The sequence below is a fragment of the Cotesia glomerata genome, linkage group LG2 (genome assembly GCF_020080835.1).
Source record: "Cotesia glomerata isolate CgM1 linkage group LG2, MPM_Cglom_v2.3, whole genome shotgun sequence".
In the NCBI taxonomy this organism is placed as follows: domain Eukaryota; kingdom Metazoa; phylum Arthropoda; class Insecta; order Hymenoptera; family Braconidae; genus Cotesia; species Cotesia glomerata.
In genome coordinates this window covers 28,007,330-28,025,980 of record NC_058159.1, presented here as the reverse complement: position 1 = coordinate 28,025,980, position 18,651 = coordinate 28,007,330, and the positions used below count along the sequence as shown (strand labels likewise).

Below are 18,651 nucleotides of genomic sequence, written 5' to 3'. Positions count from 1 at the left end.
CCTTAATTCTTATTGGTTAGAATAAAAGCGCGCGTGCTTAGTGCACAATTTAAATTTCCAGTAAATATTACTACTGTTATTCGTAATTTAAAAGTTATATCATTATCATAATTAATGCAAAAAATAATGACATTAAATAATGAAGTTAGCAGTCACTTAACCATTTTCCACTTTTTTTTTAAAAACAAATTTTTTCAAAAAAATTATTTAGCAAAAATTGTATTTTCAATTTTTTTAAATTTATCCATATCAATTTTTTTTGCCATAATTTATTTGTTACAAAAATGATTAAATATCTGAAAAATAAATTTTCATAAAAAATAAACATTTTTGAGATCTTATTTATCGATTTTATACGATATTGATAGAGAAAATTAAATCTAATCATCAAATGAATACGGAAAACAGGCAAATTAGATTTGTATCCTTAATCACTAGTAGTGTTTATTTATTTATATTTTTTTTCAAATATCCACAATAATATAAGATTAAAAAATACATAAGTAAATGCCAAAAAAGAAGTGAAATTATTTTCTAAGCTGATTTATTTTTTATCCAACAGTAAGTCATGAAAAAGTGTTATTCATACATATAACAGTATTCGCTTAATAACCTCTTCTTGAATGTCATATATATTCTTGATGTAATTCAAAAATATTAAAAATGCATCACATAAATAAATGAATTATTATACCCTAGTGCATGTAAGCAAAATAACCTGTATAATAAATCTAAAAACATTTTAAAAATGTTCTTCGCAGTTACGGTCTTTCGTTTCTTTGAAAGTTTTAAATTTGTTGATGAGGTCTTGAACTGATATTTCCCCGTGTACTTTATTATCTCTCGTTCTGACATTTACTGTCTCAGCAGCACGTTCTTTTTCTCCAACAACTGTAAAAAAAAATTATTGTATTAAACCTCTATAAGCAATCTGTTACTATTTAAAATTATTAAAAAAATCCTCATTACCGAGAATAAAGTTGAATTGTGCTATTTGAGCGTTACGAATTTTTTTGTTCAATGTGTCGCTGTGATCAATGTCAACTTCAGTCATAAACCCAGCGTCCCAAATCTTCTGTTTTACTTCATTCGCATACTCATCAAACTGTGGGCCCACTGGGACAACCATAACTTGTCTTGGTGATAACCAGAATGGCCATTTTCCAGCATAACTTTCAGTAAGAATAGCGATCATCCGTTCAACGGAACCCAGAATTGCTCTGTGGATGATTACTGGCTTAGTTTTCTCTCCACGTTCGCTGAAAAATAAAATAAACAATTAATATTAGTATTTATTTTTACAATTGACCAAAAAACGGTAAATATTTATAAGTAGGGTCAACCATTTTAATTTTTATTTTTTTGAACGAAATTTCTATTTGATTTTATAGTTTTTAAGCTTTAAATCTTTAAAAAAAATTAACTTTAATCAAGAGAAAAATTCTTGAATTAAAAAAATAATTTTGAAGAGTTTCATTGTATTGAATTGAGTAAAATTTACTTAAACTAAAAAAAATTTTGGTAAATATTTACAAACATTTTCATTTTTTTGAACGAAATTTCTATTTGATTTTATTGATATATTTTTTTTGAAAAATACTTAAAAAATGAACAATTTAAAAAAAAAGTTGATTATCACAATTTTAACAAATTTTCAAAAATATTTATAAATTTTTTAGAAAATTGTGATATTCAACTTTTTTTTTCAATTGTTCGTTTTTTTATTTACCTTAAAAAAAAAAAAAAAATATATATCAAAAACTTCAAAAAAGATAAAATACAAATTTTATCCAAGAAAATGAGAGCCAAAATTTTTTCCAACTTTTGAAGGCTAAAATGCAATTGAAATCTTTATTTTCTTCTTTCACGACATTTTTATCATAAATGCGCCGTAAAAACAAGCAGAATAAAAAAAAAATTTGAAAATGTTAATTTTTTACCTAGTTTGGCCCAAAATGTGGTTGACCCCACTTATAAATAATTACTATTTATTTTTCCAACCAACCAAAAAACTATGCTAACAACTTACTTAACATAGGACAAGTCAAACCGAATAGGAAGTTGAAAATCTAACTGAATCGTAGCACACTGGTGGGGTCTCTTCAAAGCATCCATGATAGTAATATCAATTTTCGGTCCATAGAACGCACCGTCTTGAGGATTAATCGTCCAAGGTTCTCCAAAAGTATCTAAGCTGTCCGACAAAGCTTTCTCAGCTTGTTCCCAAACTTTAATATCCCCCAGGTACTTCTCCGGCCGCGTAGACAGGCACAGGTTGAAAGTGAACCCAAAGACCGTGTAAACGCATTTCAAGAACTCAAGAGCTCCCAATACTTCATCCCTGATTTGCTCATGCGTGCAGAAGATATGCGCATCGTCTTGCTGGAATCTCCGGACTCTGGTAAGTCCCGTAAGAGCTCCAGACAGTTCATTGCGATGGAGAACACCAAAGTCAGCCATTCTCAGAGGAAGTTCCCTCCAAGAGCGATTACGAACGTCAAAAATCATACAATGTCCCGGACAGTTCATTGGTTTCAATGCAAATGTTTCCTTTTCTACTTCAAAGGAAAACATATTGTCTGAATAGTGTTCCCAATGTCCAGAAGTCTGCCACAGTTTGCTGTTATAAATATTAGGCGTAACAACTTCTTGAAATCCTCGTTTTTTATACTCTGATCTTATAAATTCAGCAAGAGTATTGTAAATATGCGCACCTCGAGGCTGGAAGAAACACGAGCCTGGAGATAGCTCGTGGAAGAAAAACAATTCTTGCTCTTTACCAATCTTGCGGTGATCTCTCTTAGCAGCTTCTTCTTGGAACTTTTCCCATTCTTTCATCTGTTTAGGGTCCGGAAAACTGATACCATAAACACGCTGAAGAGTCTCTGCGTTAGCGTTACCTTCCCAGTAAGTTGATGAATTCTTGGTTACTTTAATCGCCTTGACTTTACCCGTGTGTCTGATGTGAGGACCACGACACAAATCAATCAACGGTCCGCATCTGTACACAGTAGTTTTTGGAGTCTGGACTTTTTCTTTGAGTATCCTGACTTTGAACTCGTTGTACTCAAACATCTTCAACAAGTCTTCCTTGGTCATCTCCAGGCGCTCAAAAGGCTGCTTTTCCTTTACAATGTTCTTGTACAAAGATTCTAAGAATGGAAAATCCAGGTTTGAAATTCCCTTTTCACCAAGATGCATGTCGTAGTAAAAACCGTTCTCGATTGGTGGACCGTAACAGAGACAACCTCCGTAAACACGCTCCATAGCTTCGCCTAAGATGTGAGCGCTGGAATGCCAAAATACTTGCTGACCATCTGGGCTGTCGAATTTTAGTAATTCTAACTTGCAATCGCGCTCCAGAGGACGGTCAAGGTCCCACAGTTCGTTGTTAACCTTTGCTATTACTGTGTTGTCTGCAAGTCCTTGGCTGATCCCCTTTGCAATGTCATACGGAGTAGTACGCCAAGATTGGGCTGTTACTTGTTTACCATCAGGAAGTGTTACTGTTATGTCTTCCACTGGCTTGGATGCTAACTCTGCTTCGTATTTAGCTTTCAATTCATCCCACAGTTTTATACGATCCTGAATTATTAAGAAAAATAAGTAAAAGTTTCATTAAAACATAGAAAAAAAATCTTAATTAGAAAATATAAAAATTTTGTTAAATTATTAATACTAGTTTTGACATTTTTCAAAATTTATTTTTGACAAACTAAAAAACAAGTTATTGTTAAAAAAAAATGATTTTTAAAAAATTGTACATATAATTTTTCAAATTTTTTCCATGTAGACTTTTTTTTTTTAATTTTTTGTAATAATTTTAAAATTATTAATAATATCGACGTTTTAATTAGCAAACTGTCTAACTTTATTTTAGAAAATCTTCTATTTGTACGAAAAAAACAATTCAAAATTTATTATCACTTTAAAAAACCATTTAATATCATTATTATCTAATAGAAATATAATATTTAGGTTTGAATCATTCAAATAATTTATAATTGGATTATTACTACATCAAAATGTTAAAAAATCACCCTCTAAAAAATAAGGAGTTAGACAAATTGCTAATTAGACCGTCGATATTATTTAATAAAATTATAAATAATTAATAATATTATTAATAAAGAAAATTAATTAGAAAATATAATAATGTAACATTTTTTTCAGTAAATTAATTTAATTCTATAAAAATTCCTATTAATATATTTATGACATTAAAGTTAGCAGTTATATTTATAACAATTTAAAAAGTTTTTTGACAAACGAATTTCTTCCCAAAAATTATTTTTAAAAAATTTAATTTTTAATTTTTTAAAATTTCGGCGTGTTTTTTGCCATAATTTGCCTAATAAATAAATAAATAAATAAATAATTTGGGAAGAACTCCCACGAGAAATTGTAAATTCGAGTAGCTTACAAGTCTTCAAAAAAGAAGTTTTCAATTACGCTGATAAAAGGATTTGTTTATAGTTAAAAATATTTGTTAATATTTAACAAATCATTTATTAGAGACCACTTTTTAGTCCTTAACAAATATTTCTTAGTATTTAAAAAGATTTATTAATATTTAATAAATGAATATCAGATTTATTAAATACAAACAAATCATTTTAAATACTAAGAAATATTTGTTTGATACTAAAAAATGGTCTCTAATAAATGATTTGTTAACTATTAACAAATATTTTTTTAATACAAATAAATCCTTCTATCAGTGTACTTATTCAATCTTGATCATTAAAATAATGTCTAATAAATAACAAATTTAAATCTAATACATTAAAGATTTAAGAGCGGTTGATAGTTGATTTTCAAATGAGTTTTGCTCATGAATAAGATAAAATTTTGAAAAAAAAACGCTTCGCTCTTCGATAGATAATTAAATTACTCGAATTTTTTTGCCTCTCCCTTGGAGTTCGAGTTATAGAGGTTCTACTGTATGACTTTATAAAAATAATTTTCTAGCTTAATTTAAAAAAAAATCGAAAAATCATCAAATGTTTGTTCATTTCAGTGTAATAAATTTTTAGGCTCTACATTTTTAAATAATTCTTTTCTTAATGACTTTTATTTTAAAAAACAAAGCTAAGACGTCTATTAAACATTCATTTTTATTATCATAATATCTAAGAATGTTAATTATTGTATATGTACCTGAATGTATGAGGGCCATGGGTTAAGCTCCGACAGGTTACTCTTCTCTGCAGCTTTTTCCTTCTTAGCTTTCATTCTGGCCTAAAAAAAATAACAAATTAGTTAATTAAATAGTATGCAATTATTTTTATATTATTATCTACAACAAAAGTCACATGTTCGTTTACAGGCGGCAATTACGTTTGAGGTTACGTCAGACTATTGATCTAAGATTATTATAACAATGTAATTAAATCAACAAACTGGTGAAAAAAATAAACAAATCTCAGGAACTTATTTTTAAAATTCACAGGAAACTGAATAAATAATAAACTATTTTATTAGAACGAACCCAATAGTTGGAGTACTTAACACCCCGCTGAATAAAACCTCGATACCGCAATATGCTCAACATTTGTGTACTGCGTACACAGTATTAGCATCAAAGTAAATAGTTAAATATTAAAAAAATTTTTAACTCATGCCTTTTCACCCTTGATGTCAAGATTTTCAACGCCGGCTATTACGTCGGTCATTATTAATTTTTTAACTGCTTGTTTCTTGTAATTTTGACAAAAAAATGCTTGCGTCAGAATATCACAACTCACTGTGTATTGTAATGTTGAGCTATGCGTTGGTAAGGTCTTAATATTTCTATCCCTCGTACATGATGTCTCCACTAGTCTCCAGTGAAAGTACACGTATGTGTACATACAGCTTTACTAACAAATAAAATATTTGTTTAACATATGGTTCATTTAATTCTTCAGAGTTGTAGGAGTTAAAAATTTAAAGCTGTATAAATAAATAATAACAATGATTTTAAGATGAGAAAAAATAAAAATAAAGTCGATCCTGCCAGGATTCGAACCTGGAATCTTCTGATCCGTAGTCAGACGCGTTATCCGTTGCGCCACAGGACCTTGGTGCTCTTCTCTTAACTTCCAATCCTTTTTAAAACACTTCCAGATAAAAATATGTGAATATAAGTTTGTATGTTTATTGTCTTAGAATAAATTAGAAACAAGTGGTTTTAAAAAAGAAATATTTTTTGACGTTGCATATTTAGAAATTAAAATTAGATTGTTATTATAACTAAATAAGCTAGTTCTAAGATTCTGAAATAAAAATTATTGACATCAGCTGCTCCAATCGAGGAGACTTAGTGTTAAATTTAAGTTTTTCTTTTTATTTTTATAAAAAAAAAAACAGAAATCAATTATGGCTATTTTTTAAGTTAATATTTGCTGCCAATTATTGTAACAAAATTGTAATTTTCAAAGCAAATAAAACTTTGAAAAAAAAATTGTCTTAGAATAAAATATTCAATTTAATAAATTTTTCAGCCAGACAAATTATTTTGGTTAGTAATATTTTTATAATTAAAAATCTCGATCCTGTAAAATAAAATAAAACTGAACCCTGATTAAAAATATTGATTGAAAAGTATTGGGAATCAGTCACTCCATGTAAACTGTATATCTGTATATACATGAAAAAGAATTGAAAGTATTCAAATTTCATCATTTTTAATCCTTTTCAATCAATATTTTTAACCAGGGAAAGTAGATGATATCTGACAATTTTTGTAAATTAAAATAGTATATTACACATCTAGGGCAGTGAAATAAAAAATGTCTCAGATCACATGTAATAAACATAATAATCAACAAATATGTGATCTGAGGCTTTCTTATTTAGTTCCCGAGGAGTGTATACTATTTTTTTCCTCTACGGAGGCGGAAAGCGGCATTTTCGTTTAGCGCAGCGAGGAAAATTGACGCTTTACGCCTGAAGGGGAAAAAAAAAATTAAATAATAATAATAAAATTAAAAAAAAAATTAATTTAGCAGATATTTGACCATTTTTTAAATTTTTGTAACAAATAAATTATGACAAAAATTTTTTTTAAAATTGACGAAGAAATTTTAACAAATTAAAAAAGCAATTTTTTGAAACAAAATTTGCTTTTTAAAGAAAATTAAAAAATTCTCAAATTTAATGTCATAAAATCTTTACTTTTTTCATAATTTTTTAAAAATAAAATTATCATATTTTTGTATAATTATTTGTTGATATTTTATTGAACCAATAAATAATTAAAATGTCAGATGTTTTCTATTTTCATATTAAAAAAAAGAAAAAAAACATTAATAAAAAAAAAACTTGATTTATAAATGTGAAAACGATAAAATTTTATTTTCAAGTTTCAGAGTTTTGGAAATTAAATGTAAAAGGTTGACTGTCTGTTTTTTTACTAAATAAAGACGACAGACTAGGACCAGACCCGTTAACTTGTGCTCCATTTTGACTGATGGATGACGTCGACGGTTCTTGATCCGAGCAATGAGACTTTCTCAAGAAGACTGACTTATTTTCCGCCGCTTTAGCAGCTGAAAATTTAACTTTAGCTACGGATCTTCCTAGTTTTTTCTCTTCCTCAACCATCTTTGCACGGTAATCTCCAAAAGTACTTCTCATGAGCTGTCTTTTTTGTACCAAAGCAACACTACTGCTTTTCAATAAGTTTAAATTTTTTTGAGTATCTCTCAGCTGCTTTTCTTTTAATTTTCCACTGTGGATCCCTAATTCTAGTTGCTGTATACACCAGCAAAGTTCCAGCTCAAACTTGTTTTCAGATTCTTCATCTAGACCGCTTGATGAATTACTTGGTGCTGGATCTTCGGGGAAAATCTGCGGTGGGTAAGACTTAGGGGTTACCTTTGGTGGAAATCTTTTTCCTCCCTGTCAATCAGTACCGTAAAAATTAAATTTTATAATTTTTTGTAAATAAATTTAGACAGTATATAACCTAATAAATAAAAATAATTACCGGCTTAAATTTTGGTGGCATTTTATTTCCTTATAATATAATTGTCATTAATTAAATATCTGTTTAGTCTTATTGATTTTTAATAATAATTGTTACTTGTTATCTTACTGATATTTATAAAAATAAAAAAATTAAATAAATGGTGACAATACAACTTGACATGTGGAGTTATTATTTGTTAGAGTGGAAGGGGAATGTGTTTATTCCAGAAGGTGCTGCCATCTAATGTCAAATAAAGAAAGAGACTTATTACCGTCAAACGTTCTTTACATTTTATGTCAAAATCATTCTGATCAGTTATTGGAGAGTTAGAATCTTGCGTGGTTTTTTTTTTTTTTAATTATTTTGATTATTATTTATTTATCTAATCATAATAATTAATGTAGCACATATTTTATAATTTTTTAAAATTTTATAACAAATAAATTACGGGATAAGATAATAATAAAAAAAAATTGACATTCAGGAATTTAAATAAATAAAAAGGCCATTCGGCAGCCGAAATGGAAGTAGATTTTTCAAATAAAGAAAATTGATTTTTAATAAAATAATATAATAACATCAATAATGTATAGCTTATTTATGAATTAAAAACAAAATTCAATAATAAATTTAAAACTATTTAGAACAAATTTTGGAAAAAAAATTAACTTTTGAAGAAAAAGTTTCTCAAAGAATTGCAAAGATTATAAAATTTGAATTATAAATGACTAAATTTTAAATAACTGCTCAGGAACAACAATTTGCAAATCAATCAGATGTTTGAAACCGGATAAAATTTTAATTGAAGAAAACAATATATAGAACTAATTTGTGACATATTGACTGACGAATTACCTGAAAACTTTACACGAAAGACTAATCATTACCGTAATTATTGAATTTACATCATGATTAAGCTATGATGCAGACAATAATTCTAAAACGGCTGCAACAGTAAAACTGTTTCATTAAACGAATTCTAAAAGGAGTAATATTGAGACTATTACCACTTCTGAGTAGTGGAAATTGAAGCTTATTAAAAGAGCTTTACGATGCATTTTACCGAATTTTGATATCTTGTCTCGATCAGTAATTATATCAAGTTGAAGTAGTAAAAACATCAATTTTTACGATTTTCAAAATTTCAAAATCCTGTCATTTCCAAATTACTCGCCCGATTAAGCTCATCTTCGAACTTAACCTTGGTCTTGATCGATAGATAAAGCATGTTGAGTTTGAGAAGAATCGGTTATAAATTAAAAACGCTATCGTGCTGACAAGCCGCGTTATATCGTATAAATATATATGTGTATATATAAATATATATATATATCTATATATATATATATATATAAATACATACATATATAAACTTTTGAACTATATACATTTTCTGACTCAGCTCGACAAACTGAGTCAGAAAACGACTAAATTTTTTCAAAGTTGCGCCATGAGGACGGCTGCAATAGTTAGATTTTTATAAAATCTACTAAAAAATGCAATTTTTAAAAAATAATTTTTTGGAACAAATCTTTTTGTTAAATAAAATTAAAAAATTTTCAAGTGACAGCTAACTTTAATGTCATTATCTAATCAAAAGACGAAACAAGCTGTAATTACTTCATTTCTTGGTAATATTACTCATAATTTTTTACATTGAAAAATGAAATTTAATTTTTGTAATTAATTATGATATTAAAGTTAATTGACAGCTGTCAATTTTTTTTTTTTTTCATTTTAGAACAAGTTTGGTAATTAAAAAAAAATAGTATATTGTGTGACTAGGGATGAAACAAAACGATTTCAGACCAGAGTGAAGTTGTTTGCCCGAGCGAAGCGAGGGCTGGCATCACTCGGTCTGAAATCGTGTTTCATCCCGCGTCACACATTATATTTTTCATATAAGTTGCATTAAAAATGCTAGTTTCAATGTCTGGAGCCAACCAGAACTAGATAGTTTCAGACGAACAGCGAAAATACCATTTTATTATGAAACTTATAATAAATTAGAAAGTAATAGTTTATTTTTTACCAAACATTATTCGTAAATTGACAAGTTTTCTTTTATCATTCTTATTTATGCTTAATAATCGTCATTTTCTGTCCGCCGGGAAGAAATAATTGATACCTGCCCGGCACAGTCGCATTGGTCTGAAATTGTTTAGTTTCGGTTGGCTCAACAGGCATTGAAACTCACATTTTCAATGCAGGTTATATGAAAAATAAATTATTGCAAAGAAACTTTTTTAAAAATTGACATGTAGAAAAATTAAAAATACAATTTTTTAAAAATAACTTAAAAAAAATTTTTTTTTGCTAAATAAAATTAAACTAGCAACCGTGATTTGTGAACTATGAATAAATAAAATTTTGCTTTATTAAATAATGACTTTTGTTAAATTGCACTGTACTTTTTCAACAATTGACGTTTTTAAAGATATAAGCTCATCTTGATATTACACTCATTAAGAAGCTTTCATTTGAGTACTCTCATGCATTTTGATATATTTTTCATATATATAAAATATATAAATATATGAAAAATTGATGTGGGTACTTAAATGAAAGGTCTTGATGAGTGTAACATCGGGATGAGCTTATATCTTTAAAAATGTCAATCGTGCACAAAATACAAAGTCATTTTTTAATTATTGATATTTTTAAAGATATAAGCTCATCTTGATGTTACACTCATCAAGACCTTTCATTTAAGTACCCACATCAATTTTTCATATATTTATATATTTTATATATATGAATATATGAAAAATATATCAAAATTGATGTGGGTACTCAAATGAAAGCTCTTGATGAGTGTAACATCGGGATGAGCTTATATCTTTAAAAATGTCAATTGTGCACAAAATACAAATTCATTTCTTAATTATTGATATTTTCAAAGATATAAGCTCATCCCGATGTTACACCCATCAAGAGCTTTCATTTGAGTACCCACATGCATTTTGATATATTTTTCATATATTCATATATATATAAAATATATAAATATATGAAAAATTGATGTGGGTACTTAAATGAAAGGTCTTGATGAGTGTAACATCGGGAAGAGCTTATATCTTTAAAAATGTCAATCGTGCACAAAATACAAGGTCATTTTTTAATTATTGATATTTTTAAAGATATAAGCTCATCTTGATGTTACACTGATCATGAGCTTTCATTTGAGTACCCACATGCACTATGATATATTTTTCATATATACATATACTAGCAGGTCACCCCGGCTTCGCACGGGTATTTAACAAAAATGTTTAAAGTAATTATGATGTAATATAGCCCATGTCGTCCGGGGATAGTGTAGCTTCCCAACGGTGAAAAAATTTTTTAAATCGGTTCAGTAGTTTTGGAGACTATTCAATGTAAACAAACAAACAAACAAACAATCAAATTTTTCCTCTTTATGATATTAGTGTAGGTTATTTTTAATTTAATTTTTTTATTTTGAAATTAATGGTTTTGTTTTAATATTACGGCGAGAATATTAGGTTTAGAAAAAAAAGTAGGAGTATGTGAATATTCGAACTATTTGAATATTCGATTCGAATGTCGAATCGAATTTTCTATTTGATTCAAACACTATTCGCACAGCCGCAATGTAGTAATCGTGAAAAATGAATTCTTTGAATGTTTTAAAGCCTAATACTTCTTAATTCGCTCAAAATACGGACACAGAAAGATCAAACGTTGACAATTATAAATGATCTTTTTGAGAGTTTTAAAACCTGATTTACACTAATTCGCCTAAATTCACTCAAATTCAGGCACAAAAGGATCTAACGTTGAAAATCATAAATGACCTCTGAGAGTATTAGAACCTGATTCATACTTATTCGCCCTAATTCGCTCTAATTCAGACACAGAAGGATCTAACGTTGAAAATTATCAATAAATTCTTTGAGAGTTTTAAAACCTGATTCATACTAATTCGCACAAATTCAGACACACAGACTTTCTTAATTATGTTAAATTGCACTGTACTTTCCTAACTATTAACATTTTTAAAGATATAAGCTCATTCCGATGTTATACTCATCATGAGCTTTCATTTGAGTACCCACATGCATTTTGATATATTTTTCATATATAAATATATATGCCGAATTTCTCTTGACCGCTCATTGCATAAATTAAGACCCCTAAAAGACTGCCAGTTTTGCCAGCAGACGGAAAAAGAGATGTTCCATTTCCTAGTGAGCTGCCCTTTTTTCTCCGACATCAGACTCAGCTACTGAACCCTGATTCACCTGAGGACCATCAAATACTCAGACAAATACTAGGCATCGATTCGTCACTTGAGATCAAAAAAACCTTTGCATATCTGAAAAGTTGCTTCAAAAAAGCTGACGCTTACTATTCGATCTAAATTTTTAATTTAATTATTATACTCCTAGTCTTATACTGTAACTGTATATATTTTAATTATTTCTAAACCATTGTACTCTAAGCTAATTGAAACAAGGATTGTATCCTATTAAAATTCAATAAATAAATAATAATATAAATATATATAATGCATATAAATATATGAAAAAATGATGTGGGTACTCAAATAAAAGGTCTCGATGAGTATAACATTGGGATGAGCTTATGTCTTTAAAAATGTCAATAGTTCACGAGATACAAGGTCATTTTCTAATTATGTATTTAGAGATTAGAGAATTTTTGAATGCAGCTTAAATACTTATCATAAATTGACTATTGGTGAGAATGATATAAAACCTTGAAAAGGCACAAATTCAAGTCAAGACTTTTCCAATGATACCAAATTTATCCATAAAAACCTATTTTATCTTATAAATACACTGGCCAAAAAATTCTGCTTATTCCTTTAATAATATGGATGATACAGCTGACTGCTAATTTTAATGTTATTAAAATAAAAAATACTAAAAGTATATCTCAAATTTTGCTTTTACCTGTTTAATAACTTTGTTTAGTTTTCTAGAGAAAAAAAAATTTAGTTTCCTGTCCTTCGCATTCTGAAATATAAAAAATACTCTTCGATGGAGTGAATAGATAAATCGACTTTGATTCATAGTCGTTGAACCAGGTAACCAATTAGTGGAAAATTTACATTAATTCATAGGCATAAAAATTTGAAATTCAATTTTGGTCGATAATCAACCTTACGACGGTTCTGATATCATAAATAGGCTTAAAATTATTAGTATAAAAAGAAGAAATAATAAAAAACGATTTATTGTAATAAAACAAAACGAATAATTAAATTTTATTTAAATATTTTCATATCATTTTATTACGTACACTCATGTTTGTATAGAAATATCATAGAAATTTTATGGGATTTTTAAAAATTAATTTAGGTTTCATGACTAACACAAATCAATCACATTTCGTATATTTTTAATTATTTTTGTTCTTTTTTTTTTTTTCGTTTTTCTTATTCACAATTAACATATACATACACAAAAGTACGATGCAAGATATTTATAATATATATTTATTTATATTTATAATAATATGTATAATAATAATAATGTGTATGTATAACGAATTCAATTTATACAAACATCCAAAATACGCAAATCGTTTTACAGTACGACAGCTATACTTATTTTTTTTTTATTTCGCTTTTATAACATAATTAATCTTATGTATACGTAAAAACTGATTACTTCATTAATTAATATTTACAATTTTATTTTGAATAATTAATCTTCACCTCTTTTATTTTCTCGCGTGCTTTGGTATATTAAATTAAAAACAAATTAATTCTCACTCTCTCTTTCGCAGGATCTTAAAAAAAAATCCCTTCTTTCATATTTTATACTCATCAGCATCTTTAGCAGAGCAGTAGTACGTTATTATAAACCTTTTTCTCATTGTAATTCCTGTTACGCTCATTAACAGCCACCATGTAGCATTAATTATATTACAACGTTATTTACCATTCTTGCAATTATGGTATCTACCGAAGCTGAACCAAGACGGCGTCTCCTTATCTCACATTACCATGTTAGATACAATTTTTCACCGTTAATTTACATATTACATTCTTATTCTTTCATCGTGAATTAAAATTAAAAAACAAATAAAACCTTTCAGCTATTAATTTAGCTCGTAAAAGCACCAAAAACGTTTTTGTAAACTCAAAAACAATAAATAAATAATTATTTAACAAATTTAGTAACAGAAAAATAATGTTAATTATTAATTAAGTATTACTTTAAAAATTAAATTACAATAATAATATTAATAGTTATGATAGCAATAATAATAATAAAAATAATAAGAGTGAGAATTTTCTAGATGATAATAATAATTATTATGTACAATGTCTATTAAGAAGATGGCACTACGGACTGCCGGTGTCGTGATGTAAAGAATCACTGTCACTTTCTAAATAAGTAACATAGCTGTCTGTACTGTCGGGGTGTTGGCCCATATCTGGACCCGAACCAGCACCAGGATGAAGATGCCCCGGAGGCGGTAGAGGTCCACCACCTGGAACCGTCCCATCATTCATGGATCCCATCATACCTGGTTGCGATAATTGAGGGGGTCCGTGCATATCATATCCATGCATCTGAAAATCAATAATCAATTTATAATAATTTACTTTGATTTAGGGAGCTCAATATTTAAACGCAGATCCTCTTTTTACTTTTATTTAAAAATTTAAAGCATCAAACGGTGGAAGAAAGACGACACTGAAATTAACCGACGTTTGACAATTTTTTTATTTTGTTTGAAAAATAAACTAGGCCTTGAAAATTATTTTAAAAAAACTGCATTTATAATTTTTTAAACTTTCTAATTATGGAATTTTTAGATCAATTTTTTTCGCTACAGTTTGTTGAAAAAAAATTCTAAAAATGATCAGATGTCTCTAAATTTCAGTATCACACTGATAAAAAAATTAACTTGACTCAAGAGCCAAAATTTTTTTAAGAAAATGATTTTCTTGGGTCAAGAGAATTAAATTCTTGAGTTAAGTAAATTATTCTTGATTTAAGTAAATTTTTCTTGTCTCAAGAATTTATTTTCTTGACTCAAGAAAATCATTTTCTTAAAAACGGTATTCTTGGTTCAAGATTTTAGCTCTTGAGTCAAGTTAATTTTTTTATCAGTGCATGAATAAAGGACTAGTGTAAAACAAAATGTCTACCTGAGACACTAAATGATGAAACGACGGAGCGTTTGGATCCATCCTATCAAGATCTGTGTGCATAACAAAATCAGAAAGTGATTTCCATGGTGGTTGGTAAGCTTGAACTTCCAGAGGAGTTATTCCAATAGGACTTTCATGTCTCACCGGACTGCTAGCAACCATAGGAATTCCATGCATGCCGCCGAATCCCAACTTGCGTCCATCCTGTAAGTAAATTTTGAATTTAATTATCAACCCAAAAATAATTTATTAAATTAATTATTAATTATTAATGAATAATTTAATAAATTAATTATTAAAATTAATATTGATTAATTTATTAAATTAATTATTAATTATTAACGATTAATTTATTAAATTTTTAATTACCTTTTCTTGTTGCATTTGTTGTTTCATAGCAATTGTTTTCTTCTTGTCTTTACACCGTTTATTCTGGAACCAGACTCTTATGACCCGAGGACTGAGGGAAGTCATCTCCACAAGTTGTTCCTTCATCAACGCATCTGGCCTGGGATTCGCTGCGTAACAAGTTCTCAGCGTATGGAGCTGCTTTTCATTCAGCACAGTACGTACTCGAGTTGGTTTGCCATCAGAACCACCTCCGCTTTTGTGGCTACCGGGCACTCGCGTATTACTAGCCGCTTTGTGGGATCCGCTTTCCGAGCCAGAGTCTGCAAGTAAGTAAATAGAAAAATGAATAAATAAGTGAGATGCATTAGTTAAAACAGACAAAGACGTGTGTATTATTTAGTTTTGTCATAATATTAAAATAATAATATTTTTTAGGTGCTCAAACATGACCATATATGCTAGTTTAATTTTAAGATGAGAGCGCATCTCTTCTCTTGTCTTGGCACACTTTTTATTTTATTTAATGCCAAGCGACAATATACATAAGAATATAAAATATAGATTATTAAATTTATCAAATAAATTTAATCAAGTGATATTACATTACATGATGGTAAAAGGAGCAGATAAAAATGAAAAATTCTAAAAATCTAAGATATAATTGCACAGAAAAAAAGGTTCACTTGAGCCAGGAAAATATTTTTCTTCCTAATTATTTTCTTGAACGAAAAAAAAAATTTTTTTTTAACACAAGAAATTTCACTTATTCCAACAAAATTAATTATCTTGCTTTAAGAAATACGTATCTTGATCCAAGAAAATTTATTTAAGTCAAAAAAATCTTTTTGTTTTGAGAAAATTCAGCCTCTTGCTCCAAAAAATTTAGTTCTTGATAGAAGTAAATTTTCTTGTCTTGAGAAAATTTCTCTCTTGCTCCAAAAAATTAAATATAAAGATAGAAGTAAATTTTCATTAATATTTTTATTGATTTAAATGTCAAATGGAAAGATCAAATAATACACTGATAGAAGGATTTATTTGTATTAAAAAAATATTTGTTAATAGTTAACAAATCATTTATTAGAGACCATTTTTTAGTATCAAACAAATATTTCTTAGTATTTAAAATGATTTGTTTGTATTTAATAAATCAGATATTCATTTATTAAATATTAATAAATCTTTTTAAATACTAAGAAATATTTGTTAAGGACTAAAAAGTGGTCTCTAATAAATGATTTGTTAAATATTAACAAATATTTTTAACTATAAACAAATCCTTCTATCAGTGTATTGAATCATTTAATTTCATTCAATATGTATAATTGCACGCTAAAATAATATAAAATAGGTATCAAATATTCAAGAGAAAAATTTTCTCAAGGCGAGAAAATTTTTTTCTCAGCTGAAGTAGGTAGCGTTGCTTCCCTAAAGTATCTAAAAAATCTTGATCAAATATAAAAATTTATTGTGTCAAGTATTTATGATAGAATTAAGAAAAAATTACTTCCACCAAGAATAGAATTTCAAGAAAAACGTATCTTGATCCAAGAAAATTTATTTAAGTCAAGAAAATCTTATTTTGAGAAAATTCAGCCTCTTGCTCCAAAAAATTTAGTTCTTGATAGAAGTAAATTTTCTTGTCTTGAGAAAATTTCTCTCTTGCTCCAAAAAATTAAATATAAAGATAGAAGTAAATTTTCATTAATATTTTTATTGATTAACAAGTCAAATGGAAAGATCAAATAATATTGAATCATTTTTCTTCATTCAATATGTATAATTGCACGCTAAAATAATATAAAATGGGTATCAAATATTCAAGAGAAAAATTTTCTCAAGGTGAGAAAATTTTTTTCTCAGCTGAAGTAGGTAGCGTTGCTTCCCTAAAGTATCTAAAAAATCTTGATCAAATATAAAAATTTATTGTGTCAAGTATTTATGATCATTTAAATTAAGAAAAAATTACTTCCACCAAGAATAGAATTTCAATAAAAATTTTTACTTCGGCCAACATAACTTCGGACTAAATCAGGTACCTGAAAATTTTCTTGAGCCAAGAATTTTGTTCTCCAGTCAAGAAATTTTTCTTTCTGTGTAGTGGGTAACCATCGGAAAGTTAACTGAGATTAATATTAAAGAGATAAGTATATTTTATAAAAGAAAATAAAAAAGACTTATATCTTGTTTTGTATTATATTCCCAATACAGGTATATTATTCCAATGGAGATTGGAGAGCTAACCGATACCAAAGCAAGTGTGCGATCACCTTGCTCTTTTCTTCGATTCGGCCAGCAGGTTTGCATGCAACCGCGGAAAAAGTTTATGTTAAACTATTTACCTTTGGTAAAAACAGAAGGAGATTTTAGTTGGGAAGTGGAGAGTGAAGAGGTGAGACCAGACGAGAAACAGGTAAGGATAACTACCAGCTAACACCGCTTTGCTGATGGCCAACAGAAAAAATACTAAACCAATACAAGAGCAAATGAAATCCGGCGGCTTATCTCTCAACCGTACATCCTAACCAAATAACCGTCCATATGTGGACGAGGTGAACTTTCAGGGACACACGATCATCACCATCTCTTCTCGAAAGTCGCCAGATTTAAAATAAAAAAATAAGACGCTCCTTTTTTTTAATTAATAGATAAGTTCATATCATGATGTCTTCACAATCCACAATGTGATGGATTTGATCTCTGATGGATTCAATATTGAAAACTAATGATTTATTCGTATTAATTTTCCAGGTACTTATTAATTCAGTGAATTTAAGATCTGTGCTGTTTCTGTCAGAGCACAATTATTTTTTAATGATCTTGAATGTTAATGAGAAATTGAAATCAAGTACATTCCATCAAGAGTTTAACCGCAAGTATACGGAAATTTTATAATTGAATTTAAACTTATTGAATTTTTGATAACTCGCAGTGTCATTTCATTTCTTTAATAATTATTTTCATTTTCTTCATTTTAAATAAGTTTGAATCACTGAAGCGTTAAATTTAAATTAGTTACTGGAAAAATAATTCTCAGTAATATATAAGGTAATCAGCTAATAATCTTAATCCTCTGCTATCTTTATTTTACTAAATACATCCATTGCACGAGATATCTCGACTCCTGTCAAACAATAATGATGCTTTTCAACTCCGTAAGTGTGTTTTTTTATTATAATTCTAGTTAATCCAT

The 18,651-nt window shown here is 28.0% G+C and overlaps 3 protein-coding genes and 1 non-coding gene across 7 annotated transcripts in view; all 4 read right to left on the bottom strand.

The window, feature by feature from the left end:
- Positions 1-527: 527 nt before the first annotated feature.
- Positions 528-5,893, bottom strand: LOC123260213 (threonine--tRNA ligase 1, cytoplasmic). 3 transcript variants are annotated; one of them, XM_044721227.1, is made up of 5 exons: positions 5,625-5,893; positions 5,161-5,241; positions 2,030-3,585; positions 970-1,259; positions 528-891 (listed from the first exon to the last, which is right to left on the bottom strand). In XM_044721227.1, exons 1-5 carry the CDS (start codon positions 5,850-5,852, stop codon positions 743-745), a joined length of 2,304 nt encoding a protein of 767 aa, XP_044577162.1. In that variant the 5' UTR covers positions 5,853-5,893; the 3' UTR covers positions 528-742. The 3 variants fall into 3 exon arrangements, with proteins under 3 accessions (XP_044577162.1, XP_044577163.1, XP_044577164.1); XM_044721228.1 differs by having other exon boundaries at positions 5,748-5,887; XM_044721229.1 differs by having other exon boundaries at positions 5,492-5,630.
- A 96-nt stretch (positions 5,894-5,989) lies between these two features.
- Positions 5,990-6,062, bottom strand: Trnar-acg. Its single transcript has one exon. It is a non-coding gene; the product is annotated as a tRNA-Arg (tRNA).
- Positions 6,063-7,309: 1,247 nt separating this feature from the next.
- On the bottom strand, positions 7,310-8,137 carry LOC123258683 (UPF0488 protein CG14286). 2 transcript variants are annotated; one of them, XM_044718846.1, is made up of 3 exons: positions 8,076-8,137; positions 7,973-8,001; positions 7,310-7,884 (listed from the first exon to the last, which is right to left on the bottom strand). In XM_044718846.1, exons 2-3 carry the CDS (start codon positions 7,991-7,993, stop codon positions 7,342-7,344), a joined length of 564 nt encoding a protein of 187 aa, XP_044574781.1. In that variant the 5' UTR covers positions 7,994-8,001; positions 8,076-8,137; the 3' UTR covers positions 7,310-7,341. The 2 variants fall into 2 exon arrangements, with proteins under 2 accessions (XP_044574781.1, XP_044574780.1); XM_044718845.1 differs by having other exon boundaries at positions 7,973-8,136.
- Positions 8,138-14,185: 6,048 nt separating this feature from the next.
- The window catches only part of LOC123258847 (insulin gene enhancer protein ISL-1), a 33,174-nt gene continuing 28,708 nt past the window's right edge, over positions 14,186-18,651 (bottom strand). The window contains exons 4-6 of the mRNA XM_044719088.1: positions 15,477-15,778; positions 15,105-15,311; positions 14,186-14,522 (exon numbers count right to left, since the gene is read on the bottom strand). Of these exons, the coding sequence (XP_044575023.1) occupies positions 14,292-14,522; positions 15,105-15,311; positions 15,477-15,778 (740 nt within the window). The 3' untranslated portion in view covers positions 14,186-14,291. The remainder of the gene's footprint in view (positions 14,523-15,104; positions 15,312-15,476; positions 15,779-18,651) is intronic.